This window comes from Rhinatrema bivittatum, chromosome 17 (genome assembly GCF_901001135.1).
Source record: "Rhinatrema bivittatum chromosome 17, aRhiBiv1.1, whole genome shotgun sequence".
In the NCBI taxonomy this organism is placed as follows: Eukaryota; Metazoa; Chordata; class Amphibia; order Gymnophiona; family Rhinatrematidae; genus Rhinatrema; species Rhinatrema bivittatum.
This window is the reverse complement of record NC_042631.1, coordinates 21,746,512-21,770,361: the sequence shown is the minus strand read 5'-3', so window position 1 is coordinate 21,770,361 and position 23,850 is coordinate 21,746,512. Positions and strand designations below refer to the sequence as shown.

General features: G+C 43.7%; 1 protein-coding gene across 4 annotated transcripts in view; it reads right to left on the bottom strand.

Moving 5' to 3' along the window:
- The window catches only part of SCUBE2 (signal peptide, CUB domain and EGF like domain containing 2), a 99,784-nt gene extending 76,696 nt beyond the window's left edge, over window positions 1-23,088 (bottom strand). For 2 of the 4 annotated variants that reach the window (XM_029582339.1, XM_029582343.1), the window contains exons 1-4: window positions 22,762-23,088; window positions 19,984-20,106; window positions 18,283-18,408; window positions 12,109-12,243 (exon numbers count right to left, since the gene is read on the bottom strand). In XM_029582339.1, the coding sequence (XP_029438199.1) occupies window positions 12,109-12,243; window positions 18,283-18,408; window positions 19,984-20,106; window positions 22,762-22,870 (493 nt within the window). In that variant the 5' untranslated portion in view covers window positions 22,871-23,088. Of the gene's footprint in view, window positions 1-12,108; window positions 12,244-18,282; window positions 18,409-19,983; window positions 20,107-21,430; window positions 21,550-22,761 lie in introns of those variants that run through there. The other 2 variants (XM_029582340.1, XM_029582342.1) reach the window with 2 other exon arrangements.
- Between the last annotated feature and the right edge of the window lie 762 nt (window positions 23,089-23,850).

Here is a 23,850-nt window from a genome sequence, read left to right as displayed (position 1 = left end):
TGTTTAAAATTTCTATCACACCAAATCCTTAGAAATTCTGCTCGAGGTGGTTTAAAAAAAAAAAAAAATGCATGAGCACATGCACTCTCTCTTTGAAGGCTTCCATGGGTACAAAAGCAGGAGTGGTCGCTCCCACTTGCTTTGCGTGTGGGTACGGCTTTGCTTGGAAAGTGCACGTTCAGCTTGTAAAACACAATCCATGCATGCGGACTGTTCCTCCTCATCGAAGTGCACCCCTGGGAATGCCTCCTCTCAATGTGGCTACAGCAAGTGCATTACGCAACTCTCTGTGCACTTTTACCCTCACCGGGGAGGTGGAGGAAGAGAGCAATCTTCAGACAGCCAAGATATACAGGCAAGATGCCGAACTCAACAGAAATCACACTGACAACTGTGTTAACGCTGGCAAAAGCACCACAAAGCTTTCAAAATCCCCAGACTTCTACAGTCTGTGGAACTGATGAGCATGGGGGTAACCAGCACAATGCAGCGGTTACTGCCCTTAATAGAAGCACGGGGATTGCTACCCTTAACCAATAAGCCTTGATGCAACATCGCTCTATGCTTCAAAGAGAGGGGGGTGGGAGGCTGAAAGGAAAGAGAAATTTGGATTCAGAGACAACATGAGCCATGACCTTTCTACAGTTTGGGACACTGATGCTCAGACTTAAGGAAAAGCCACAGGACTGCATCTACGGTCAAGTCCATAAGCAAAGCCTGTCAAGCAAAAATGACCGATACATGGGGGCAAGCCGCACAGCGCGTGGCAGACGCTACCATGGGAAGCTTGCTGGGCAGACTGGATGCACCATTGGCCCTTTTCTGCCATCCTTTCGATATTTCTTGTATTTCATTCCAGGGATAAGCGCTGGCTTTGCCAAGTCTACCTGCCTTAATTATGGACTTTTCCTTCAGGAACTTGTCCAGTCCTCTTTTGAGCCCCACTGAGTTACTCGGGTCTCGATCACGTCCTCTGGCAACAGATTCCACAGCTCGATTGTGCAGCCCAGTGAAAAAAATAAAAAAAACCAAACTTCCTACAATTTTTTTTCAAATCTGCGAGTTTCATGGAGCGTCCCCTAGTCCGGGGTTGTTTGAAAGAGCGTAAACAACCATTCCCTATTCATATAAACACACACACACACACACACATAAAAAAAAAAGTTAAACAAATATTTTCCAGCCGTGAACAAGAATGCCGAGTGGATCACGGCCTCCTCGCTACAAAGGGAGCTTCCATACCGCACTGCAGAACGCAGTTCTTCAGCGGTTCTCAAAAAATAAAAAATCTACACGTCAGGAGGCTTGAATCACATTTTAATTAGGCAATTACTTTGCTTTTTTACACATCCTTGACATCCCACTTTTACACTACAGTATTCTTGCTCTATTAAACAGGTCTCGGGCAACAAAGGCAAGGCTGCCGCAGCACCGCGATTTATTCTGCTCTGCCGGCTTTTTGATTCCTTTCCCACAGTGAGAACACTGAGGAAGGGGGGGGGGGGGGGGAACAAGACAATGATGCCTCCAGCCCCAGAGAACGTACAAAAGGAGCCCGAAAGGGCCCAACATGAAAGCTATCATCCACCATTCTGCTGTCAATCAAGGGCCTGGCCGTCACATAAGATCACAAATTAGCCTGATTAACTCTGGTGTTTTTGTGACATTTCTGGGCTAAAACATGCAATGCAATCTGTCTGCTACCTAAGAGGTGTTAAGAAAGCACTAAGAGAATTAACTGCTTAGTTTCTGTTGACAAAAGAAAACCTCTTTGTGCGCATTCAGTCACCGAAGTAGAAACTGTTCAAGCAGGTACTATGGTAAAGTTCAGCGAACTCAGACAAAAAACGGCTGAAGCAGAGGACTCTGAATTGCTCAGTTCTTTGCTTCCAGAATTCTTCCACGCCACAACAGAAGGCTTAAAATCCATTTCCCAAATAATCAAGCAGTTTTTAAGCACAAAAACAAAACTAAAAAAAAAAAAAAAAAAAGATGCCAATGATGTAACCATGCGAAGCTTGGAAAGTAACATAAAACACAGCACATATGATGGCAGATAAGGAGCGATTCGCCCAGCCAGCCTCTCTCCTCTACGGGTAAAGGAAGCATATCAACCCCCTTTGCTTAAACCAGCACCAACCCTCAGCAGCTCTAGAAACATTTTTATGCATCGGAACTGGCCAAGTCCAATACCTTTAAAGCATTTTTAAAAAATCGCTTTAAACGGGGCAATTTTTAAGCGCGTAAGCAAGCACATTTTCGAAGGGAAACCTGGTGCAGGGTTTCCCTCTAAAAATCTGGCCCATCGCAGGAACAGGACATCATTCTCCGCACCAGCATTTGCGCCGGCTCTGAAGTCTGTGTAAACTTTCCTCAAGTTGGTAAAAGTGCCCACGCTGTTCATAACCCGGGTGCTATTTTCAGCAGACCTTTTCCTGTCACCTTACCTGCAGGAAAAGCTTTGAAAATTATCCTCTAGGGGTAGTGGGGAGGGGAATTTTGTAACACTGCGCCCAAGTAAGCCGGCAAACGTGCTTAAGTGACACCAATTTTCAAAGCGGACCTAGGCGTGTAAGTTCATTTTGAAAAACTGTCCCTACAAAAAAACTACTTGCACGCACTTACACTTGCTATTGCGCTGCACGAAGTTTTGCTGAGAGAATTTACAAGCAAGGAGGGTAATTTTCAAAATAAGCTACAAATAAGCATATGGGGGTAGCAATTTTTAAAAGCCCATTTATGCACATAACACCCAGTTTTAAATGTGTAAATCCTTTTGAAAATTACTCCCATGCTTTTTGAAATCCAAACATACATGTGGAAATCCCAACCCCACCTGGGATGCCCCTGCCCTATGCATGAAAAATTATGAGCAAGGAATATGAATGCACATAAACGCTGCATAACCTTCTAAAAGGTCATTCCTAGGGGTGACGCGCTCGGACTTTACTTGCAGAAGTCCCTTTGAAAATTATCCTCTTAATTAGTAATACAGAGTCCATGGTTTTAAAATCTAATTTACAATAGTTGTACAATTTAGGAGAAATTATACAGAAAGAGGTGCACAATAGTCAGGGCCCCCTCCAATCTCCTGGGCTGGTGATGGAGGAAGTGCAGGGAAGAGATGGCGAAAGAGTGCGATCAAAGAGCAAAGATATTGGAGTGGCTGTGGAGAGTGAGTGAGTGAGTGAGGGAATCAGCGGGGGTGCAGGGTGTGAGTGGCAGAAGGGATCAGGAATGATAAATGGTGTGTAAAAGTGGATCCCCCCCCCCCTTCTCATCATAATGCTTCCTCCCTCTGCTCCCCGAGTCCCACCTCTTGACCTCCCTCTGTAGCTTGTTCCCTTCTCTAGCCCCAAGATTCCCCGTCCATCTCCCAGCCCTCTCCCCAACACTGATCATGAAGACTCCTCTTCCTCCACAAAAGGAGCCAAATAACTTAAAGCAGACACAAAAAATGTCAGAAAACCATTTTATTTTATGAAATAAAATACAAAATTGACAATATTTTAATAGGTAAATATTGCAGATTTGTGCAAATGTGCCACAATGTCATTGCAGAATTTTTAAACTCTTGCCGCAGAATCTTATCTTTGAGCTGCTGTAGGAAACCGGGGGGGCTGTGATTATAGTTGGAAGGCTGAGTTACAACATGGGGGCTCCATCATGACCGAAAATCAAAGGTTCCCCAGTATGGAGAGTGGGGGATATTTTTTATCCTTATTCATTTTAATTGTCTGCTACTTAACAAGCCTGCTGTTTCAAAATATATTTTATTGGCTTTTGAAAATTATTTTTTTTTAAATTATTGGCTAGGCACGGTTTTGAAATATTTATTCTTTTTATTAGTATGATTTTACTGTTCTTGATGTATTTATGTTGATTTTGTTGTTTAATAGTAACATAGTAATGACAACAGAAAAAGACCAAAATGGTCCATCCAGTCTGCCCAGCAAACTTCTTATGGTAATATCTGCCGCTCCGTGCGGGTCACCCTCAAGCCTTATGTTAAGGGTAGCAATATTTACAATCTAATTCAGCAACCTTCAAACCCATTACAAAATTGTTTTTACAGGATGAGCAGCCTTCATGATAATTTAGACAATGCTCCTTGAACGTGCTTTGCTTTTTGACTTGGCTGTAGAAGCAGTCCTGTACTTTATCCCATTGACTACATATCAGTGTCCTGGAGTGTAAAAGTCGGGACCTAGCGTTGGCTGTCGTCTGAATTTAATTCCCCTTTTTTTTCCCCCCACTGCCGAAGTAGGCAGCGATGTTGCAGTTGCATCACAAATATCAGGTTAATCGATTAAGGGAAGTAATCCCCATGCTTTGTGTTAAGGATAGTAATTGCCTTTCTGTGCAGGCTACCCCCATGCACTTCCACCCCTCTAGTCTTTAGGGATCCATAGTGTTTATCCTATGTCCTTTTGAAGTTGTTTTATTGATATTTATTCCATGAATTGAGGTTTTATGAGGCATGGTGATGTTTCTGTTTTTCCATTGTTGCACTGCATACAGAGTCTGGCTTGTTACAATTTTCAGTTCACTTTTTTGTCTGCATGTATCTATTTATACTCTAGGGTCACTTTATTTGGTGAGGGTCTGTCTGTGTTCTGCATGTGTGACCGAGGTCAGGTATTCTGCTAGTGTGCAGTTTCTGTGTAGGGATCTATAGCAGCTTGGCTTATTCTGTTTTACTAATAAGAGGTGTATTTGGGCCTGGTATAGTATTTGCAGTGTTGCCTTTTCTTAGATAAAGTTGTTAGTTAATGTTGGTATGGGAGATGTACTATATTGTAATTATAATTCGGTTTACTCAGGGCTTCCTGTGTTATAATATGCCTAACGCCGTATGGATTCCAAGTGCCTTCATTGCAGGATTTTCTGGCTGGCAGCACAGCGGTGCATGCAAGTATTACACACGTTGTAAATGATTTTTTTTTTTTTTTTACCTCAGAAGAAACTGTACTTTAAATGTCCCTTTTCATGTAAAATCTGTTCGTAATTTTTTTAATTGTACATACAGAGGGCTGTGGGGTTGAGGTTGGCAGGGCACGCAAAGATAGGGTACCCAATACACTTGCGCTGGCCCTGCTCATGCCACCCTGTTACACCCTCCAGCAGCGGAGCCTCTCTCCTTTGAGAACAGCAGCGAACCACGTGGTTCGGCTCCGATTTCAGATTTTTGTACTTTTTAGACGGAGGAGCATATTACTTTCGATCTTTCAGACCAGTGAAGGACCTTTCCGGCCTCCTGGTTGTTGCTTACTACATTGTGTTTATACAGGTCAGCAAGACAGATTGTAGTGTGCGCTTCACAGATTTCTCAAAAAAAAAAAAAAAAATCACCATCAGGTCCCAAGCTTCACAACATCTGTTATAATTCCACAGCCCACGACCAAGGTGTCTTTTGGAACAAACTCAAACCTCTCAGCTGGGATGTAAAATGAAACTCTTCAAGTCCAGGGCCCCCCCCTGGAGGGCACTTACGCATCCTTTGAGCTTCAGACACGCTAACCGGGACACAGATGCAGGCACGTCCCCAAACAAGCCAGCAACTGAACCCCCGTGTGCCTCTCTCCTCCCCTTCCCACAAAGGCCCCTCTATCCCTCTCGGCTTCCACAAGCCCCAGAAGCATGGGCCAAACAGGCAGGCTGAGATCCCATGGCCTTTCTCCCTCTGTTCTCAATTAATTAACATTGCATCATGTAAGAAAAATGGGTCCCAGCCGCCTCAGAAAAACAGGTCCTCCTACTCCTTATAAATTTTAGTTCTGGATGACTGCTGGCATTCTCTCTCCACCCTATACCTGCCTAACTGCTCACTGGGCACCCAGTCAGCTGCTATCTATCTTCAGTATCAGTGTGCGAGCCAGGCTGGGGGATGGGGGGAGGTCAGAGAGAGAATCTGCCTGATGAGAAAGCAGCTTTCCCCACATCCACCAGCAGGGGCGCTGCAATACTCAGGGCAACGAAAACCCAGCTGTCTGCCCCTCTGACCGCTGCTGGCAACTCCTGCAACCAGCCGTAGCCCTTTCCTATTCTCCTCCGTCTCGCTCTGTGCCCACAGACACTTCAGCAATGCAGCGCTCTGGGCTACACCAACCGGCAAGCTCAACAGCACATTTAACTAGCCCCAGGCTGCAGACCATTCGCAGATTACAAACCACCCGTGGCTGTGAATGATAGGGGCAAAGGCAAAAAACACAGCCGCAGAACCTCAGCCTTTTAGCTTATGACGGAAGTGCTCCACGGTAAGGCAGCAGACACTGTAAAGGGTTTCTCTTACAGGATAAGAGAGGTCGTCTTTTTCTGGGTGAGGCAAACCAAAATGTTCAGCTGGGCATTTTGACCCTCTAGACTGCGATTCCCCAAAACCGCCCTCACTACCATGCAGCCAGCCAAGATTTTAGAATATCCACAATGAAAACGTATGAGATCCCTTTGCCTTATATTGGAAAGCCAGTATAGGCAAACATATCTCATGCATAGTCATTGTGGATATCCTGAGAACCTGATAGCCTGTAGGATCCCAAGGACTGGTTTGAGAACATGAATTCAGCACTGGGTGACCACACTTTATGCACCCCCTGCAGGACCTATAAGTAATATGGCTAATAAACTACCTCTGATTGCTTTTAGATTATTCAAAATACTTTTGTTTGCTTAGTGATTTAGAAGCAAGATGCATTATTATGGAAGTCAGGAGCAAAATTTCACTGTTTCTCATCCTGGAGATTAATAACGATACAGATTTTGCGGTTTACTGCACCTAGATTAGATGAAGGCAAAAGGTGAGCAGGCCAGGAAGGGCGACCACAGTCAGGATCACTAAACCAGCTTCACAAATGTCCTTCAGATACTTCTGTTTTTAAAAACATACAGTATTAGTCAAGGCCGATACAAGGGTATTAGGTACCCTAGGAGAACTTTTATAGCTAGACACACACACACACACACACACACACACACTCCGCCCTGTCACGGCCTCCCAACACACAATACAAAATCATGCATTTATAATTAGATTTTTACATGAAAAAGAACATTCAAAGTGTAGTCTTCTGAGGTAAAAATATCATTATACATGGTGTATATTATATTTACATCTACTAATGTGGTGCCAAACCAGAAAACGTTGCAAAAAAAATAACACTTGGAGCCAATGTGGTATTAGGCCTTGTTGGGTTTCAGCTTGGCTCCGAGAAAGCTACGAGTAAACAAATAGTACTACAATATAATAAATCACCCATACCGAAACAGCACAAACTACCAGCACTCAAAACAGTAAGAACACGACCTATGAAAAGGCAACACTTGCTTACAGCAGGCCCTAAAACCTCAATTCCAAGTCCCATTAGGAAAACAGAACAAGCCAATCTGCTATTGATTCCTACACAGAAACTACACGCTAGAATACCTTACCTCGTTCACAAATGTAGAACACAGATGGACTCTCACCAAATACAGTAGAAAGAGACCATTAAATAAAAATGTGCAGACAAAAACTGAACTGGAAACCACAACAAATCAGACTCAGTATGCAGTGCAATGATGGAAAAACAGAAACATCACCATTCCTCAAGAAACATCAAATGATAAAATCAAGAAATATAAAACATCAACAACAGTAAAACTATAGTAATAAAAATAAATATTTCAAAATGGCTGATGAATAGAACATCAACAACAATTAGAATTTAATATAAAAATTTTGCAAACAACATATACCAAAACAGCAGACACATCAAATAACACCAATAATTAAAACTAATAAGGATAAATTTTCTCTCACTCTCCAAACGTGGGAACATTTGATTCCCAGATACCCTGAGATTGTCCTGGATTAGCAGGGGGAGCCTTGGGGGGGGGGGGGGGGGGGTTAATGTACACAAGCTTTCTCTTCTCTCTCTCGTATCACTCACAGATGCACATGCTCCCTCTCTCAATCTCTAACACTTCCCCCGCCTTTGGAAGCACAAGGGGCAGCAGCCTCATTCTTTTGCCCCATGGATGGGACTCTTCCTCTTTCTATGGGCAGATTGGCCCCACTGCTCCAGCCTACTCCATTCTCCTGATGCTGCACAGCCCCCGAGGTGCCAACCTGCTTCTACTCACCATAGCCACGCGGGCCCGCTGCTTCGGTTCCCGACGTGGCAAGGGCCCCACTGTATAAACCAAAAATCTCCTTTTGCTAGGGGTTCATTAGATATCACAAACCTAACTACTGTTCCAGCTCCCAATGTGGCATGGATTCCGCTGCTCCAGCCAGACTCTGCTCCCCAGGGCTGCTGCTTCAGCTTCCAAAGGCTGCAGCCATGGCATCTCCTCATTCCTGATCAGGCGGGCCCCGTGTGACACCACTTCCTCTTCTGGGGATGGGAAGGAAGAAATGCCCATCGCTGCACCACCCCCAGAACTGTGACACTCTAGGTAGCCACCTAGTGCTTCCACTGGCCCTGGTATTACTACCAAAAAAAAAAAAAGCTGTGCTTCCCAGAAGCAGGACAAGAAAATGGTAACCCTGAACATATTTTGAATGCTAATTATCAGTCCAAGAAAGTTACAAGGCTTGACGTTACCTACATAAAACAAAATGAAATGGGAACAAATGCAGTAAGAGGCAAATGTCTGTAGCTAATTATCAGAAACTGCCTGGGTGGTGAAAGTTGGTGGCTGTCAGTGGGTGACACTTTTCAGCCCCGTGATTCTAGCTGGGTAACTCTCGCAAAAAAAAAAAAAAAAAAGAGTCCTCAGGGAGGGTAATTTTCAAAGAATGGGAAACCTGTGAGCATTTTCTATCCACAAACTTTCCACTAAATTTCAAAGAAAAAAGCACGCACACGCTTTCCTTCTGAAAAATTAGCTGCCAGTACGCACACAAAACTCGGGCATGTGGATTTATGCGCTCGCTTTTGGAAATCAAAAGTAAGCCCGTAAATCGAAACTCCAACTCAACTCTGCCTCCCACAACGCCTTTTTCTGCGCACGCACATGAATTGTGTGCACACTTTTTGTGTGCAAAGACCGGCAAATGTTCTAACCCCGTTCTATGTGGATAAATGCCTTCTGAAAATCATTCCCTAAAAGTTTAATGTTTCTTAGAAAAAAAACTAAAAAAAAAAAACCAGTGGGTCTTACAATGCTGAGGCAAGAATTCCACATTCTGACTGGCTGCTACTCAAAATTCTATTTATTTCTGGAGTCCAAAATTCAATTCTGCGGTCAGGAGGATGCTCGTTGGGATAGAACACGTATTCAAATAAAATAAGGACTTGCTTAACTCTATTTTCTCCATGGGGCTGTGTAAAATGTAAAAAAAAAAAAAAAGACCTCCAGGGCTTCAGCACTTCCTGGTGTTTCCTTTAACTTTCCTCACCAGTGCATTAGCTGCCAAGAAATGCCCCCTAATCCTCCTCTCCCTCGGCTGTCATAAACAGCAGCCTCCAGGCTGTGCATTGTCTAGTTCTGTACACGCAGCTGATGAGAAACAAAAAAAACGCCCAAACACAACAAGGCATTAACAAACAGGACATGCCTAATCCGGAGATCAGTCTTAATGATAATTTATTAGTTCACAAAAGGCCGCCTTTCCTAGCTATTGCCACAACAAGGCAGCAAACAAAATAACACGTAAACAAAAACATAAAACAAACATATGCAAACAATATGAAACACATTACACAGCCCAATATATATATATATAAATAAATAAACTAAAAGTATATATATATATATATATATATATATATATATATATATATATATATATATAGGCGTTGCCTTTACAAAGAACAGAGAACAAAAAAAAAAAGATGCAGTAAGTACATGTAAACCGGCACGATGTGCAAACTGTTGTCGGTATATAAAACTGTTCAAATAAATAAATAAAAGTCACTGAAGGGAACTGAACAAGAAAATCTTCAGAGCCTTCCTAAGTACTTGGTACTTCAAGTCTAGGTGCAGAGCACAGGGTAACTTATTCTTTAACGTAGGCAGCAGCAGAGTAGTAAAAGCCCAAGCCCTTACGCAGGCATGTTTTCATGTGATGGCCTTCTGGCTTCACGAGAGATTACTCTCTAGGAATGTTCCAGTACTGGGGGGGGGGGGGGGGGGGGGGGCAGGGAGGGATCGTTCCCTAAAGGCTGCTACACATGACGACTCCACACGTCACGGGGCTGAAGGTCTTTAGAAGTTAAATGAGACGTCTTGCTTGCAGCCGGGGGGGGGGGAAAGGGGTGTTCCAACTTTCCTATGGAAAACAGGGGGATTTCTCTTTTGGAAAGTGGCAATAGGCCAACTCAAGAAGATATTACCACCAAAAAAAAACCCTGGGAGGATTTGTTCTGGGCCAGCCAGTCAGTTGTGAGTAAACTGGTGAAACAAAAAGGATTCCCGACAGTTTTCTCGGGGGCTGAGAATTCAAAGTGAACTTAAGCAGCGTAAGAACTGCGACTGCTTAACCTGGTTTTTTTTTGGTTTTTTTTTGGAGGGAACTGTACGCTATTTTTGGATGGGGTTCCTTTGGACTGTTGTTAGATTCTCTCTCTGCTGAACTTTCAGTTTTTTTCTGTAAAACTTTTCTTCTGCTTTGGGACACAACATCTTTTTGTGTGGACTGTGTGTGTGTGTGTGTGAATCTCTACAGGTGCATCCTGACTCCAAAAATCACAGAAACCTGTGTCCCGATCCCTGCAGGGCATGGAAGTGTGGTTATGTTAAATATTACCCAGTGGAATGTGTGGAAGAGAGATTCTTGGCTAAATTGAAAGCCATGTCCCAGGGTGTGCCAAGCAAATTTCTCCATCCAACTTGGAGAGCCAAAAATCACTCAAAGACTTAAAAGGTCAACATCCAAATTTTAAAATTGAACCCTAGTGGAAATGGCTGGCCAATGATGCTCTCTCCCTCCACGATCATTTTTTGCAGCTGAATTCGGAATAATTTGCCCTTACAATAATCCAACTGGGAAATCACCAGGGAATGGGTCACCTTTTTTTTTTTTTTTTTTAAGACACTCAAAACAGGGCAAAAGGGACCTCACCATCTTTAGCCTTAAAAATGCTTTCCTAGGTAGGTCATCAAAATGCACCTTCAGAGAAGACAGACTGACCAGCAAATTCCCAGCTCTTTCTCCTCTTCAGACTCTGCTCTAGTAAAGTCTGGATGGACCTTAGCCAGACATTGCACCTGCCCTAACAGAGCCCAAAGCAAGAAGTTCAGTCTTCTACCCATTCAATTTAAGCTTACTCGCCAAAAACCATTCAGCTATTTCATAAAGACAAAGAACCGTGACGACAGAAAAAAAGACCGTGTGGCCTATCTAGCCTGCCCAACCACACCAACATTAATAGCAGATGAAAATAAGGGACGAGAATCTGCATATCATCCACATTAATTGGGAAATTGTTAAATAAAATCCTCTCAGGTTATTGTTTGGGGGTGGGAGTGTGAATGTATGTTTTGCAAAAATATATTGGGTTGCTAGAGACAGGCATGTTCTGGCCATGAATGCCCTATTTTCATAAAGCAGTCAAGTCAATAAGACTGGAATTGGATTCTGAATTTAAAATTACTCGCCTTTCCAAATCAGAGCACAAGAGGAGTTACAAATCAAGGTACAGCTGGGGTAGGTCCCTTCCCAAGAGTGCTTACAGTCTAAGGGGCCTAATTCTAATGGTTTTCTCCCAATTTTGCGAAAAACACTTACTAAAACAGGGCTTTAAAGTGTGTAACTGTAGAAATGGAGGGTAAAGTGAGAGGTGAGATCTGAACCCTGGGCTTCCCTGGTTCTCATCCCGCTGCAGTAGTCACTAGGCTACAAGTCTACTCCACTGCTAGATACCAAAGTATTGTTAGAGCAAAAAGTGCACAAAGTTCCTACAATAACCATCAAAACAACAACAACAACAACAACAACAACAACAAAACAGAAAATGGGCAAAAAAAAATGTAAAAGGATTGTTTGCTGCCCATTTCCTTTTCTGTATGAAAGGGCTGTTACCATGCCCACTTAGGACACACTAGTCAAGATACGATATTTTGTTTTTTTACAATGCAAATGCACCTGTTGCTGCCACGCTGTATTGATTTTGATCTCCTTACCTTCCAAGCGATGGATGCAGGTGTGCTGATTGTCACTCAGGAAGAATCCAGCCTTGCACAGACATTCGTAGCTTCCCATCGTGTCAATGCATACATGCTGGCATCCGCCATTGTTAAAGAGACATTCATTCACATCTGGAAGACAGAGAGCTGGCTTTAACTCCCGCCACATGTGCTGACACTTTGGGGCAATTTGGGGAACCCCCCCCCCCAATTCAAAAGAATATGTTTTGCCATGATCTCAGGACAGGAAGAGGCTCATATTGTTTTTTAAACTGTGCACTCCAGAGGTACTGACCCATGATACATGCCACTTAAACACTCTTAAATCTTACTGAAAAATTAAAGACAGATACCTGGGTCTAGAGTTAAATCCATAATATTAATGCATGCTGGAATTCTAGACATTATACAGATAAATTTACATTACAAGCTAATCTAAAGCTTCATGTTAACTAGCATCACATTTTACAGCCCTTTACTATGTATGATTGTTACATAATACTATTATTAAGGAAGCAGAGATCAGCTTATTTTTCAATATATACATGCGCCCCCCCCCCCCCTAAAATAAAAAAAACACACTATTATTTACTAACAGCTCTACTGAGATGAGCTGCCCATTGGAAAGAGCTGACCTGATCAGTATGATGGCTTGATTTGTCTTTTCCCAGCACAGATTACTTCTTTATGCAGAAGACATGTTACTGCAGCCAGAGTTTCAATCAAGTCTCAAATATTGAAAATTCTTTTTTTTTTTTTAAAGAAAATGGAAACATTAGTAACGATGCATGAGTTGAGCACTTCTATCTAAAACACTTCACGAAATCCTCTAAGAAACACCTATGCCAAAGAAGCAGAATTTTTTACTGAGCCCACTGCTGGGATGACAGGGATTCTGCACTGATGGGCAAAAGACATCAAAGACAGCCACTCAAGCAAGGCACTACAGAGGGACAGAGAAGATGGGACAATAATAAGCCATAAGGAAGGGGGGGACGGGGACTAGACATGTCCCCACAGGATAAGGATTAGAGCGGAAGTTGCTGAGCCCTAAAAAGGACCAGGATAAAAGGTCAACCAGGGGCTTTCGGTGGCTCAGCAGTCTTCTTGGATGGCTTGCAGCTCTTGCGGTTGACCCGGCCTCCAGTTTCTTGACTGCAGGGCCACAACATCATAAGCCTTCATTCACAACTACCATCATCATGGCAGCAATCTTCAGCCAGAGGACACAGCTCGCTCTGGAATCCAATATGCATGTCCAATGAATCTGGCCACTGTGCATCACACCAACGAGCGACGGCCAGTCGCTATCCCTTTCCTCTGAAGTAGCTGTAAACACTGCCTCCAAGAAGCAAAAATTTAACCCAGATTTGCCATCTGTCAGCACGGCCCCTGAGGCATCGAGCCGGCCCTGCCATGGCTCATTAGTGTCCACAGAGCAGACAAGACCTTGATTTATCCTCTTAGTTTGAAGGACGGCAAATCTCAGCAACGTGGCAAGTCCCCCGGTTCCTCCAACATGCGTTAGTACCGATCAGAAGGAAGAGTGCCCTCTTCCTACAGCATTCGGTGGCCCTCGAAGGTCTCTCCTATTCAAAATACTGACAAAAGCCAGCCCCAACCCTCCTTAGCTTCCGAGATCTCATGGGACCCAATGCCCGAAGTGGCAAAGCCGCATGAGATCTACAATGATAGAAACAGATAATACCGTATAAACAAAACTCACTGTAGCCACTTATTTCTAGTGGATTTGCCCTCCAGCAGCTGTTTCTGCTTCACAGATTTTAGAAAGCTAATGGAAGAGGTTCACCCTAAAAAGTAAATATCCAAATGAGCTAAAGTCCAGACACATACTTCTTATCTTTAAAATTAAACAAGGCTGAGACTAAGACTTCAGAAAGAAAGAAAAGCAGAAACAAAAACAGTGCAGCTTGAAGGATATTTCTGTCGTAACGTGCAAACTCTTAGGCTCTGCAGCCAAGTATGTGGGTCATGGCTGACGTGCCGAGTTACAGAGGTGCTGGTCTAGCAGGGTGAGCTTTCAAAGCCACTACCCTCGAGTTAACTCATCACAGGACAAAGCAAGCAGCCCGACAGTCAAGTTAAAAATTTAGAGCTTAATAAAAGGACTTCTTGCAGGACACTGTTGTATTCTCACAGGAGTCTAGATTTGCAGGAGGTGCGATTGGGACAGTCTGCAGGAAAATATTGGCCTGAGGAGGAGGGGGAACGTTTCCCCTCTAACCCCCCTTCAAGAATCGAGAATACAGGGGCCGGAGAATGTGCAGCACCAGTCGTACAGCGAGCACCTCCTCCTCCAATCCAGCTGGCCCGAGCCCCTTATGCCTTTAAGGGGATGGGTCCACTGCAGCCTGACCGACTTTCCGGAAGATGTCCAAGTGACTGGTTCCCTACTATTGCATTCTCTGGAACTAGATTCTCTGTTGGGGTGTCTTGAGCCATTCGGTGTGTTGAAGATTTTCTTAAATCACTTCCCCTCCATGGTGAATTGCTTTTCTAAATATACTCTGCTCTCTCAGACATATTTTTGCGCATCAGTTGGTTACTAAGTTTTGGCAGGATCTTACAGCTCTCATTTGTAGCTTGCTCCTAACTTTCCGAGGAAATTCACTTTCTCTCTCCCAGCTTGGCATTCACACAGTGCCATGATTTTCCTTCAATGTTTAGACATACACGTCTAAACAATGTTTTTTTTTTTTTTTTTACATAGTTTGCTGAGGAAGAGACAAACACTCCTCTGTTAAGCAATAAGCGAGCAGTTCTTAACATTAGAAACTTATGGCAAGATGCTCAAATGAAAAAACTGATAGGGCCCGAAACGAGAACATGGGATAATGAGCAAATCCTGTGCTGGGCTGGCACAAATGAAGCAGGACTGCATGCAACCCAGCGACCTACTCGGTTAAAAAAAAAAAAGGTACGCGCTTATTGAGCTAGAAAAGATGAAAGCCCACTGGCAAGGCTGCCTGAGGAAGGGACCAGCAAGGGATTTAGGTTTCTGTCAGCCCGATGCATTGTTGGTGCCATCTTCCCCCTTCCCTCCCCCCACATCTCTGAGCTCCTTAATATCCTGGGATGAACCTCATCAGGCCCTATGGCTTTGTCTACTTTCAGCTTTCCTAGCTCTTCCCATACAGAACTTTTCAGGTTCAAATTAAAAACACTCTATCCGAAAAGATCACCCTAAAAACAGGAGTCCCACAAGGATCAGCACTATCTGCTACGCTGTTTAATATATATCTACTTCCACTATGCCATCTCCTCGCCGGACTTGGAATCATACCCTACATCTATGCTGATGACATCCAATTAATCTTACCTATAGATGAAACTATTGAAAAAACAATAGGTTTAGCCATGATGTATCTGGACATAATAAAGCAACTACTAAACCAAATGGAGCTGATAATCAACATAGACAAAACCGAATTCATACACTTAGAAAGGAAAAGCATGAAGATCACACAAACTCCAATAATTCCCAAAAACAACCAACAAATTGATTTAGCCGAGAAAGTTCGCAATCTAGGAGTAATAATTGACACTGAACTAAACCTAAAACAACACATATCAATAAAGGTAAAAGAAGGCTATGCTAAACTCATGATACTCAGAAAATTTAAACCATTACTAGCTCTGCCAAACTTCCGTACTGTACTTCAATCGCCGATATTCGTAAGCACAGTAATGCCTTACTACTTGGCCTACCCTACACTACAGTAAGACCACTGCAAATTTTACAAAATGCTGCAGCTCGAATTCTCACTGGAAAAAGCAAAAGAGATCACATAACAGATACACTTGCCTCCCTACATTGGCTACCCATAGAACAAAGAATATAGTTCAAAGCACTGTGCTTAATACACAAACTTATCCATGACGAAAAAGCAGAGTGGCTGAACATAGCACTTAGAGTACACGTCCCACACAGAAATTTAAGATCAGCAAACAGAGCACTTTTAACCATTCCATCTGTGAAAACAGCAAGATTTACCCAAGTCAGAGAACGGGCACTATCTCTAGCCGGCCCCGCATTGTGGAACTCCATGCCCCTTGACATAAGACTTCAGAGTAATCATAAACTTTTCAAAACACAACTGAAAACCTGGCTTTTCAATCAAGCTTTCAAGAAAGAGAATGACAGGCAATTAAACAAGGATAAGCGGCATAGAGCACACAGCGCTTAATTTCCTATTTTTAATTGTAGCCAACACTCAGGATGAATTGCTACCAAACTCAATTCCCCATGTGAATTTCTTTAAATGTAAACTCCTTATCATATACCATATTATTCATAATATTATTTGTTACTGAATATTAATGGCACCGCCTATGTAAATTATGATCCACATTTTTCTTTGATATAGGTGCCCTATTGTAAACCGTTATTATGGTAAATAACTTAATGACGGGATATAAAAACTCTTAAATAAAAAAATAAATAATAAAATACATTCTCTTCTGTAAACGGAGTTTCATCCATCCCATCTCCATCTACATTCTTGTCAACCAGTAACGGTCCTTCTCTAGGCTCTAATTGCTCCTTTTAGTTTAGCCCACTGTTCCACCTCTCCCATTTTCTCCCAGTCTTCTAGTTATCCCTCCAGGTACTTCCTGTTTGTGTCTCAGCCAGCACCTTCTTTGGGGGGGGGGGGGGGTTTCTGCCATCCTCGTTGACAGGCCATGGCCTCCTCTACCCTCCCAAGGTCGGTCTCACCTCCCTGCACCCAGCTCTAGATATAGGCTTGGAACGCACATCGCCCACCATCCTCCCCTGGCCTGCTCCAGCCGTGCGTTCCAACATGACATCATGTCACGTCAGCGCTGAGCATGCACTATCCTGACATCGGGGATGGACACGATTATTTTGACAGAGAATAGATTCAACAGAAACGGGATTTATTCAATCTGTGTAAAATATTGTAAACCATAATTAGAAAAACTAATGGTGTATTTCAGACCAATCAGAATACGGCTTATAAAAAAAAATATATATTGTTTTTAAATGTGGATTTTGCAGGAAGGGCAATACCACAAGAATGGACTGAAGCTTGGATCCCCGATGTCAGAGGAATGCTGGCAGTTTGAATACCCAAAATATCAGCATCACAGTATAGCTATTAATTATTGTACAACACACACTTAAGTATAATTCTTTACACACACACACAAATATATTTTCAAGATGGCTGTCAGATTTACACACCAATTATCTGCTCATTATAAAGCTTAGTGCTAAGGAAAATATTTTCCATGTATTCTTATACCAAACACAGCCAAGGTCCAAAATAAGTGATGTGATATCAAAAATATTACAGAAAGTGAAGAAAAGAAATCATGTTATGCAAAACATTTATAATAATATCAAATAGTCATAGCTGAGGCAGTGTGGGAATTAATAAAATACTTAAGGAAGTTGGATACACCTTTTAAAACCGATGAAGTCACACACATTTGTCAATGGCAGGTGTTAAGTTTTTGCTAGAAATTATTCAAAAAGCTATAGAAACACTCCCAGTCATAACACCTTCCTCCTTCAACATTTTAATATTCAGTACAAGGTGAGACATGCATGTAGATGTCCAGCATCTTTCAAAATTCATCTTGTTATCTAAAGAAAAATGGCACTTGCTGAACGTCCATTTAAACAGCCATCTAAAGTAAGACATCCAGGATATTTTCCACATACAGCTCGGTGTGGAAAAGGTGTTTGAAAATCTGTTAGGTGCCCAACCCCGAGACTCTAAATGCAGACTATAGATGTCTGCCTTCTGTGTGACTGTTTGAAGATTTAGTCCTTACCACACAATTCAAACGTTCCATCCGAGCTTCACGTGCCCTGGGACATTCCTTGCTGAAAAAGCTTGAATCAGCCAACACCATGGAGCTATTCCAGCAAATAAGGCCCTGACATGCAGTCCCCAGCCACAAAAAAAAAAAAATCTGAATAGGACTGCATTTCTAGCCCAGCCACCACATCTACTTTATTTATCCAGAACATACCCATATACATTCAAATGTTTCATTTAACGCCAACTCTCAAAAAAATGAAGTGGGTTGTGTATTATGTGGACCCCGCCTCTCTCCCCGAAAGTCCTTCATTTGTGTAAGCCTTTGCGGCCGCTGAAATTCCGGCAGTGCGTTGCTTACCGAGACAATTATGGCCATCGTGAGCCAACATGAATCCATCATAACAAGTGCAGCGATAATTTCCTGGAATGTTGAAGCATTCATGGACGCAGCCGCCATTGTACTCGTTACCACATTCGTCAATGTCTGAGGAAGAAAGCACAAGTCGGCATGATGGATGCTTGCTTCTTTGGCACAGACAGGTCTTGACTTGATTCTATAAATGGGAGCACTTACTGGGTCACTTAAATCACGATTGTCTTGCAAATAGACTGGGCTTTTTATCATTACTCGTTTGATCTAAGTGTACTCTACCAACACATTTTGATTTGCATCCAGCCTTACGTGACCGTTTCCTGATTAAGGTGACAAACGAGATTTCAAATGACAACGTAAACCAATAGAGTTCTCTGTTTATCTACCAAGACGACCCTGTTCAGGATTGGGGTGAGGGGGTGGTTTCCCCAATTTCCTGCCTTCCTTAAAGGCTACACTACAGATACTACACTTATCTTAGCGAAAAGGCCGAGAAGCGATTCAAACAATGTAATAAAAGTTGCACATGGTCTACTGCTTATCACATTGCCGACCAAACAGGAAGATCTGATAAAATTAGCACATTGTCAGGTGAATTTTCAAAAAGATATGCACGCGTCAATGTAACTACTGTTGTAGCAATTTTCAAAAGCCATTTATGCGTGTAAAGTGCACTTACACGAGCAAACGCTATGGACAATTGAATGGCGTCTATTGTAGCCATTTTCAAAAGCCCACTTACTGAAGTAAAGTCTAGTTTTACGCTTTTTAAAATCAGGCCCAAAGAGTACACAGCATCTGCAAATTATCTTACTTGCACAGTTTGGAAATAGAATATCTTTCTGTATTGTCTATAAGTTTGTGCGTACAAAAAACGTGTGCAAAACACGCTGAAGGTTCCATTTTAAGGATTGGGCGAATGCTCCTCAGTGCTTTTTGTCTAGTGTACTGCTGTGCTTTTTAAACTTAGAAGCATTCGTCCAATCCTTAAAATGGAACCTTCAGTGTGGTTCGTGCAAGTTTTTTTTTTGCGTGCACAAGCTTATAGACTATACAGTTACGTGGCTAAATCGCTCTGCCCCGATCCGCCCACTACATGCCCACAACTTATGTGGCTAACGTTTTTAGTGACTTACGCAGCTAAGTGGCAGCCGCTGAACATAGGTGCATATTCGTCAGCTGCTACTTAGCCAGGTAAGTTAGACTTACGTGGCTACATAGTGGTGAATGCACTTTGAACACTGATCTCATGCAGTTTAGGTATCAGAGGACATTTTTCAGTGAATCGGTTGAAGGAAGATTTTAGTTTTATAAAATGAGAGAGACCAATTATGGAGGCAATTTTCAAAAGGTTTTTTACATGCAAAATGGGATTTTGAAAATGTATACGGTATATGCTACTTTTTGGCACGAAACTCCTTTGAGTGTATGTTCTCTTCATTGCTGTTCTACAGTAAACCAGTAGGACTTGATAACAAGCACAAATATCACATCAAACGATGTCACAATCCGAACCCTAAAGTTTTGTAGATCTTTCAGTTCTTGCTTGCCTCCGAAATCATCACCTCTTCTTAAAGGTACAGATTCTACACAGAAAGAAACTCCCTCCCCTCTAATAGGCACCAGTCAGGAACTACAGGCTTTGGCTCCTGATGCATTCTGGGGGTGAACCTGCAGGTAACTGACCTTCACAGTGCTTCCCGTCCCCTTGGTAGCCGGGTCTGCACATGCACTTGTATGACCCGGGCGTGTTCTGACAAATTGCATCTGGGTGGCAGTCATCTGTTCCCCTGCTACACTCATCCACATCTGCAAGAATGAAACACAGAAAGGTACAAAAGGAGGCAAACTTACAGTGGCTCAAAGCCAGATTATTGTGACGTCTGCTTTTCATTATCGGCTGAAATAACTAACATCTATATATTGGAAAAATTTAAACAAAAAATGCACGATATCCAAGGGGGATATTCTTACATACCCCCCCTTTTTTTCCCCTGAAGTGTGATGCTACCTATTTGTTTACAATACCTTTGCCTACAGACAAAGCTTTCCTGCCTACCCTAACTCCCCACCCTCTGGAGCTGATGTTTTGACATGTTGGGATTTCCTGTGGGATATTGCCTTCTTCGCACAATAATTTGCTCCTGGAACAACTGAAAAAAAAAAAAGATAACTACATCTGATTGAGGTGTAGACTTTTTTTTTTTTTTTTTTTAAACTGGTATGCAAACATTTTTGCACACATGTTTTCTACTAATCCATAAAAAAGGAGCTGCTTTGCATATTGTATGTTTTTTTTGCATTGCAGCAGCTCATTATTTATGAATTTATAGAAATCTCACACATCATAGACTACACATGAAAATTTACTGTGGACAAAAATGTGACTTTTTTTTTTTTTGCAAGAGAACATTGAAATTTCACCAGTTTTCAAGCGTTGTCCCTCTTGCATAAAAGTTTTGCAAATCAGTGCATACAAACATAGAGCATGATGACAGCAGATAAAAACCATACGGCCCATACAGTCTGCCCATCCACACCACCTATTCAGCTTTATAGTCCTTTCCTCACCCTCAGAGATCCTTTGTGCTTGTCTCATTCTCTCCTGAATTGCAATACTGCCCTGTCTCCACCACTTCCACAGCCAGACTGGTGCACTGTGTGCAATAGCAGGGAATGGGCACCTTGGAAATGTGTGCACGAGTCCTCAGTGCACAAATGGGATTGACTGCTTGATAATCATAATTATTTATAATGCACTGTTTTAGTAAAAATGTAGCATAAAATATACTTTTCATTGTTAGTATTTCTTTCTAATGACTGATGACAGTTGTCATACTGGGTCAGACCAAGTGGCCAATTAGGGTCACAAGTATCAGTGTAAATTGACCCGAGCTAAAACTGGAAATATAATTCCCCTAAAATTATTGCTATTCTACCATAAAACCTTTAATTCCTAGTTTGATTGCTCTCAGTTCAGTGAATATAGCCCACACTCACCTCCCTGGTCCTTTCAGAACAGACTGCAAATTAAACTAAAGCAGATACAATTCCTAACAATTAAATATGATCATATCTTACAGGCATGTAACAGAGCGCTTTGTAAAACGGGCATATTTGTGCCTTCACTTACTGTTCTGCACACACATTTTGTCCAGTTGTGTATTTGTAAAAGCCTGGGCCGTGCATACTGCGCTTGTTGAAATGTTTGTAGACATACAGTACTGTGCACACACATTCATCTGAGGAAGTGGTCTCTTGGATCCGGATTTTAAATTTCATTACTCATCTTTTTAAGCCCAGGCTCATGGTAACTTACATTTCAAGTATAGTATGTCCCAGAGGGCTTACATTTCAGGGACCTGATTTAGCAAGGTTTTTTCCCCCATTCTGTGTCCCCGGCCTCTTTGTTCTGTGAACACATGCCTTGTGTATAGGTACCGCATTTAATACGCCCAGATGTGCCTGACAGCCTATACAGCACATCTATATGTACAGCTCTCTCCAGTATTTACTGCAAGCCAGAAAATACAATCCAGGCCTGACTCTGCTAAAGTTCTCTGCAAGCAGAGCCGGTCCTTCAGTTAGGGCAACTAAGGCAGTTGCCTAGAGCAGCAGACCTTGTGGGGGGGGGCAACAAAATCCTGCCAGCACCAGGCCCCCCCATCCCGCCCACGGTCAAAGAAACGAGAGACTAAGCTGAGGGCCAGTGGCAGAGCCCATCCCCAGGGCAGCTGGAGAGAAAGAGGCGGCCCCTGGCCGAAAAGGGCAGAGCTGCCATGAAGAGGTGACTCTTGGGGGAGGGGGGGGTGCAAGACTGAAGGGGGCCTAGGGGGCCAATTGCCCTTGCACTGGCCCTTGCCTGTAAGGAGAGCTCCGTGAGCCTTACTGTGAGCCAGGTAGAGACAGCGGTGCTGCTGTTCGTTCACCTTCCACAAACAAACAAAGAAAGGCTCTGAAGGGCAGGCTTGGCTGCAAAACTCGCACAATATCCCAACAAGCCGCGATTTATTCTTAGCCCTGCTCCTGAGGTGCCAGGAGTAGCAACTCCGAGCAAACGTTGGCGAAGTGAAACTTGACAGTGAAAGCGCTGGGGGGGGGGGGGGGGGGACTGATGGATTCCAGGTTTGTTTTCGTCTCCTTCGGGCACGCAGAAATCCGACATAGCCCATGCCCTGGGTGACAAGCGGAGATTATATAATCCCACTGACAGGTCCCCTGCGAGCTGCCCTCCTTTCTTCAAACGTTTAGCGTCACATGCACCTTACAAAAGAAACCCCACGCGAAGGAGTGCGCTTTCTCTTAGGTTTGCTCGTGGCAAGCAGCAGCCGAATTTCGCGTTGCAAGGCAAAGGCTCCCGTGAAAGCAGGACCCGCGCCCAGAAGGAGCGGATTCGGTGGGGGGGGGGGAAAAGAAGGAGCAGGGCTGCCCCCGAGGAGAGCGAGCGGCTAGGGGCGGACTTACCGGAGGCGGCTGCGGGCAGGAAGCCTCCCCGAGCCGGCGGAGCGCCGCACAGCAGCAGCAGCAGCAGAAGCGGCGGGAAGAGCCGGGCGGCGGTGCGCGGGGCGCCCATGCTGCAGGAGAGCCGGCGCGAGGCAGCCGCGAGCTAGCCCCGGGCCTGGGCGGGCGCGCGCGCCTCCACCTCCTCCTCTTCCTCCGCCTCTCTCTCCCGCGTGCCCCTGCGCCGCCCGCGCATTTTCACACGCGCCTGAGGAAAGTTTGTGAGGGGAGGGAAATGGGGCCAGGAATGAATGAAAAGTGGGAGACGGCCGCGCCTTCCCCCTTCTTCCCCCCCGCCCCAGCTCGGCAGAGTCCGGCGCTACCAGGTGTGCACCCCGTGCAACTGCAGAGGGCGGCACACGCGGGGGGGGCAGGGGCTCATTAAAAAGAGGTCCTGGAAGCCACTGGTGGCCGAAGAAAGAAGAGAGGCCACGGGTGGCCAAAGCAAGGCCAACAAAATAACAGGTAAGTGTAAAGCTCAAGACTGAAAGTCCAAAAAAAAAACAAACAAACCGCTTTCACATAACATAAAGAAGAAAATTAAAGTTTTGAATAAATGTTTTTGGATGAAAATATTTTTTTGGAGGTTTATCAAGACCAGTGATTGACTTACCTATCAACATGCTTATATGTTCTTTATAGACCTTGCATAGAGGTTCTGAGGTCTTTTTCCTCCTTGATGAAATATCTTTTGGCACATGTTGGCAGATTCAAATGTAGTTTGAAGGTGTTATGTGCAAGCCAAAGAAAGGCCACCAGTAGGCCCCCATCCCCTGCAGCTAAAAAGAGGATAAGGCCTAGCAGGCGTCCAGTGGACCCTATCCCACCAGCAGCCAAAGAAAATAAGAGGCCCGGGATGTCATTAGTGGATCCCATCCCACTGGTGGCCAAAGAAAGAAGAGAGGCCACCAGTGAACCTCATCCCACTGGCAGCCAAAAAAGAGGATGAGGCCTGGGAGATTGCCAGTGGACCCCATCCTACCAATAATTGAAGAAAGAGGAGAAACCACCAAGAGGGTGCCCGTTCTCCTGCTTCTTCTATGTGCTAGACTT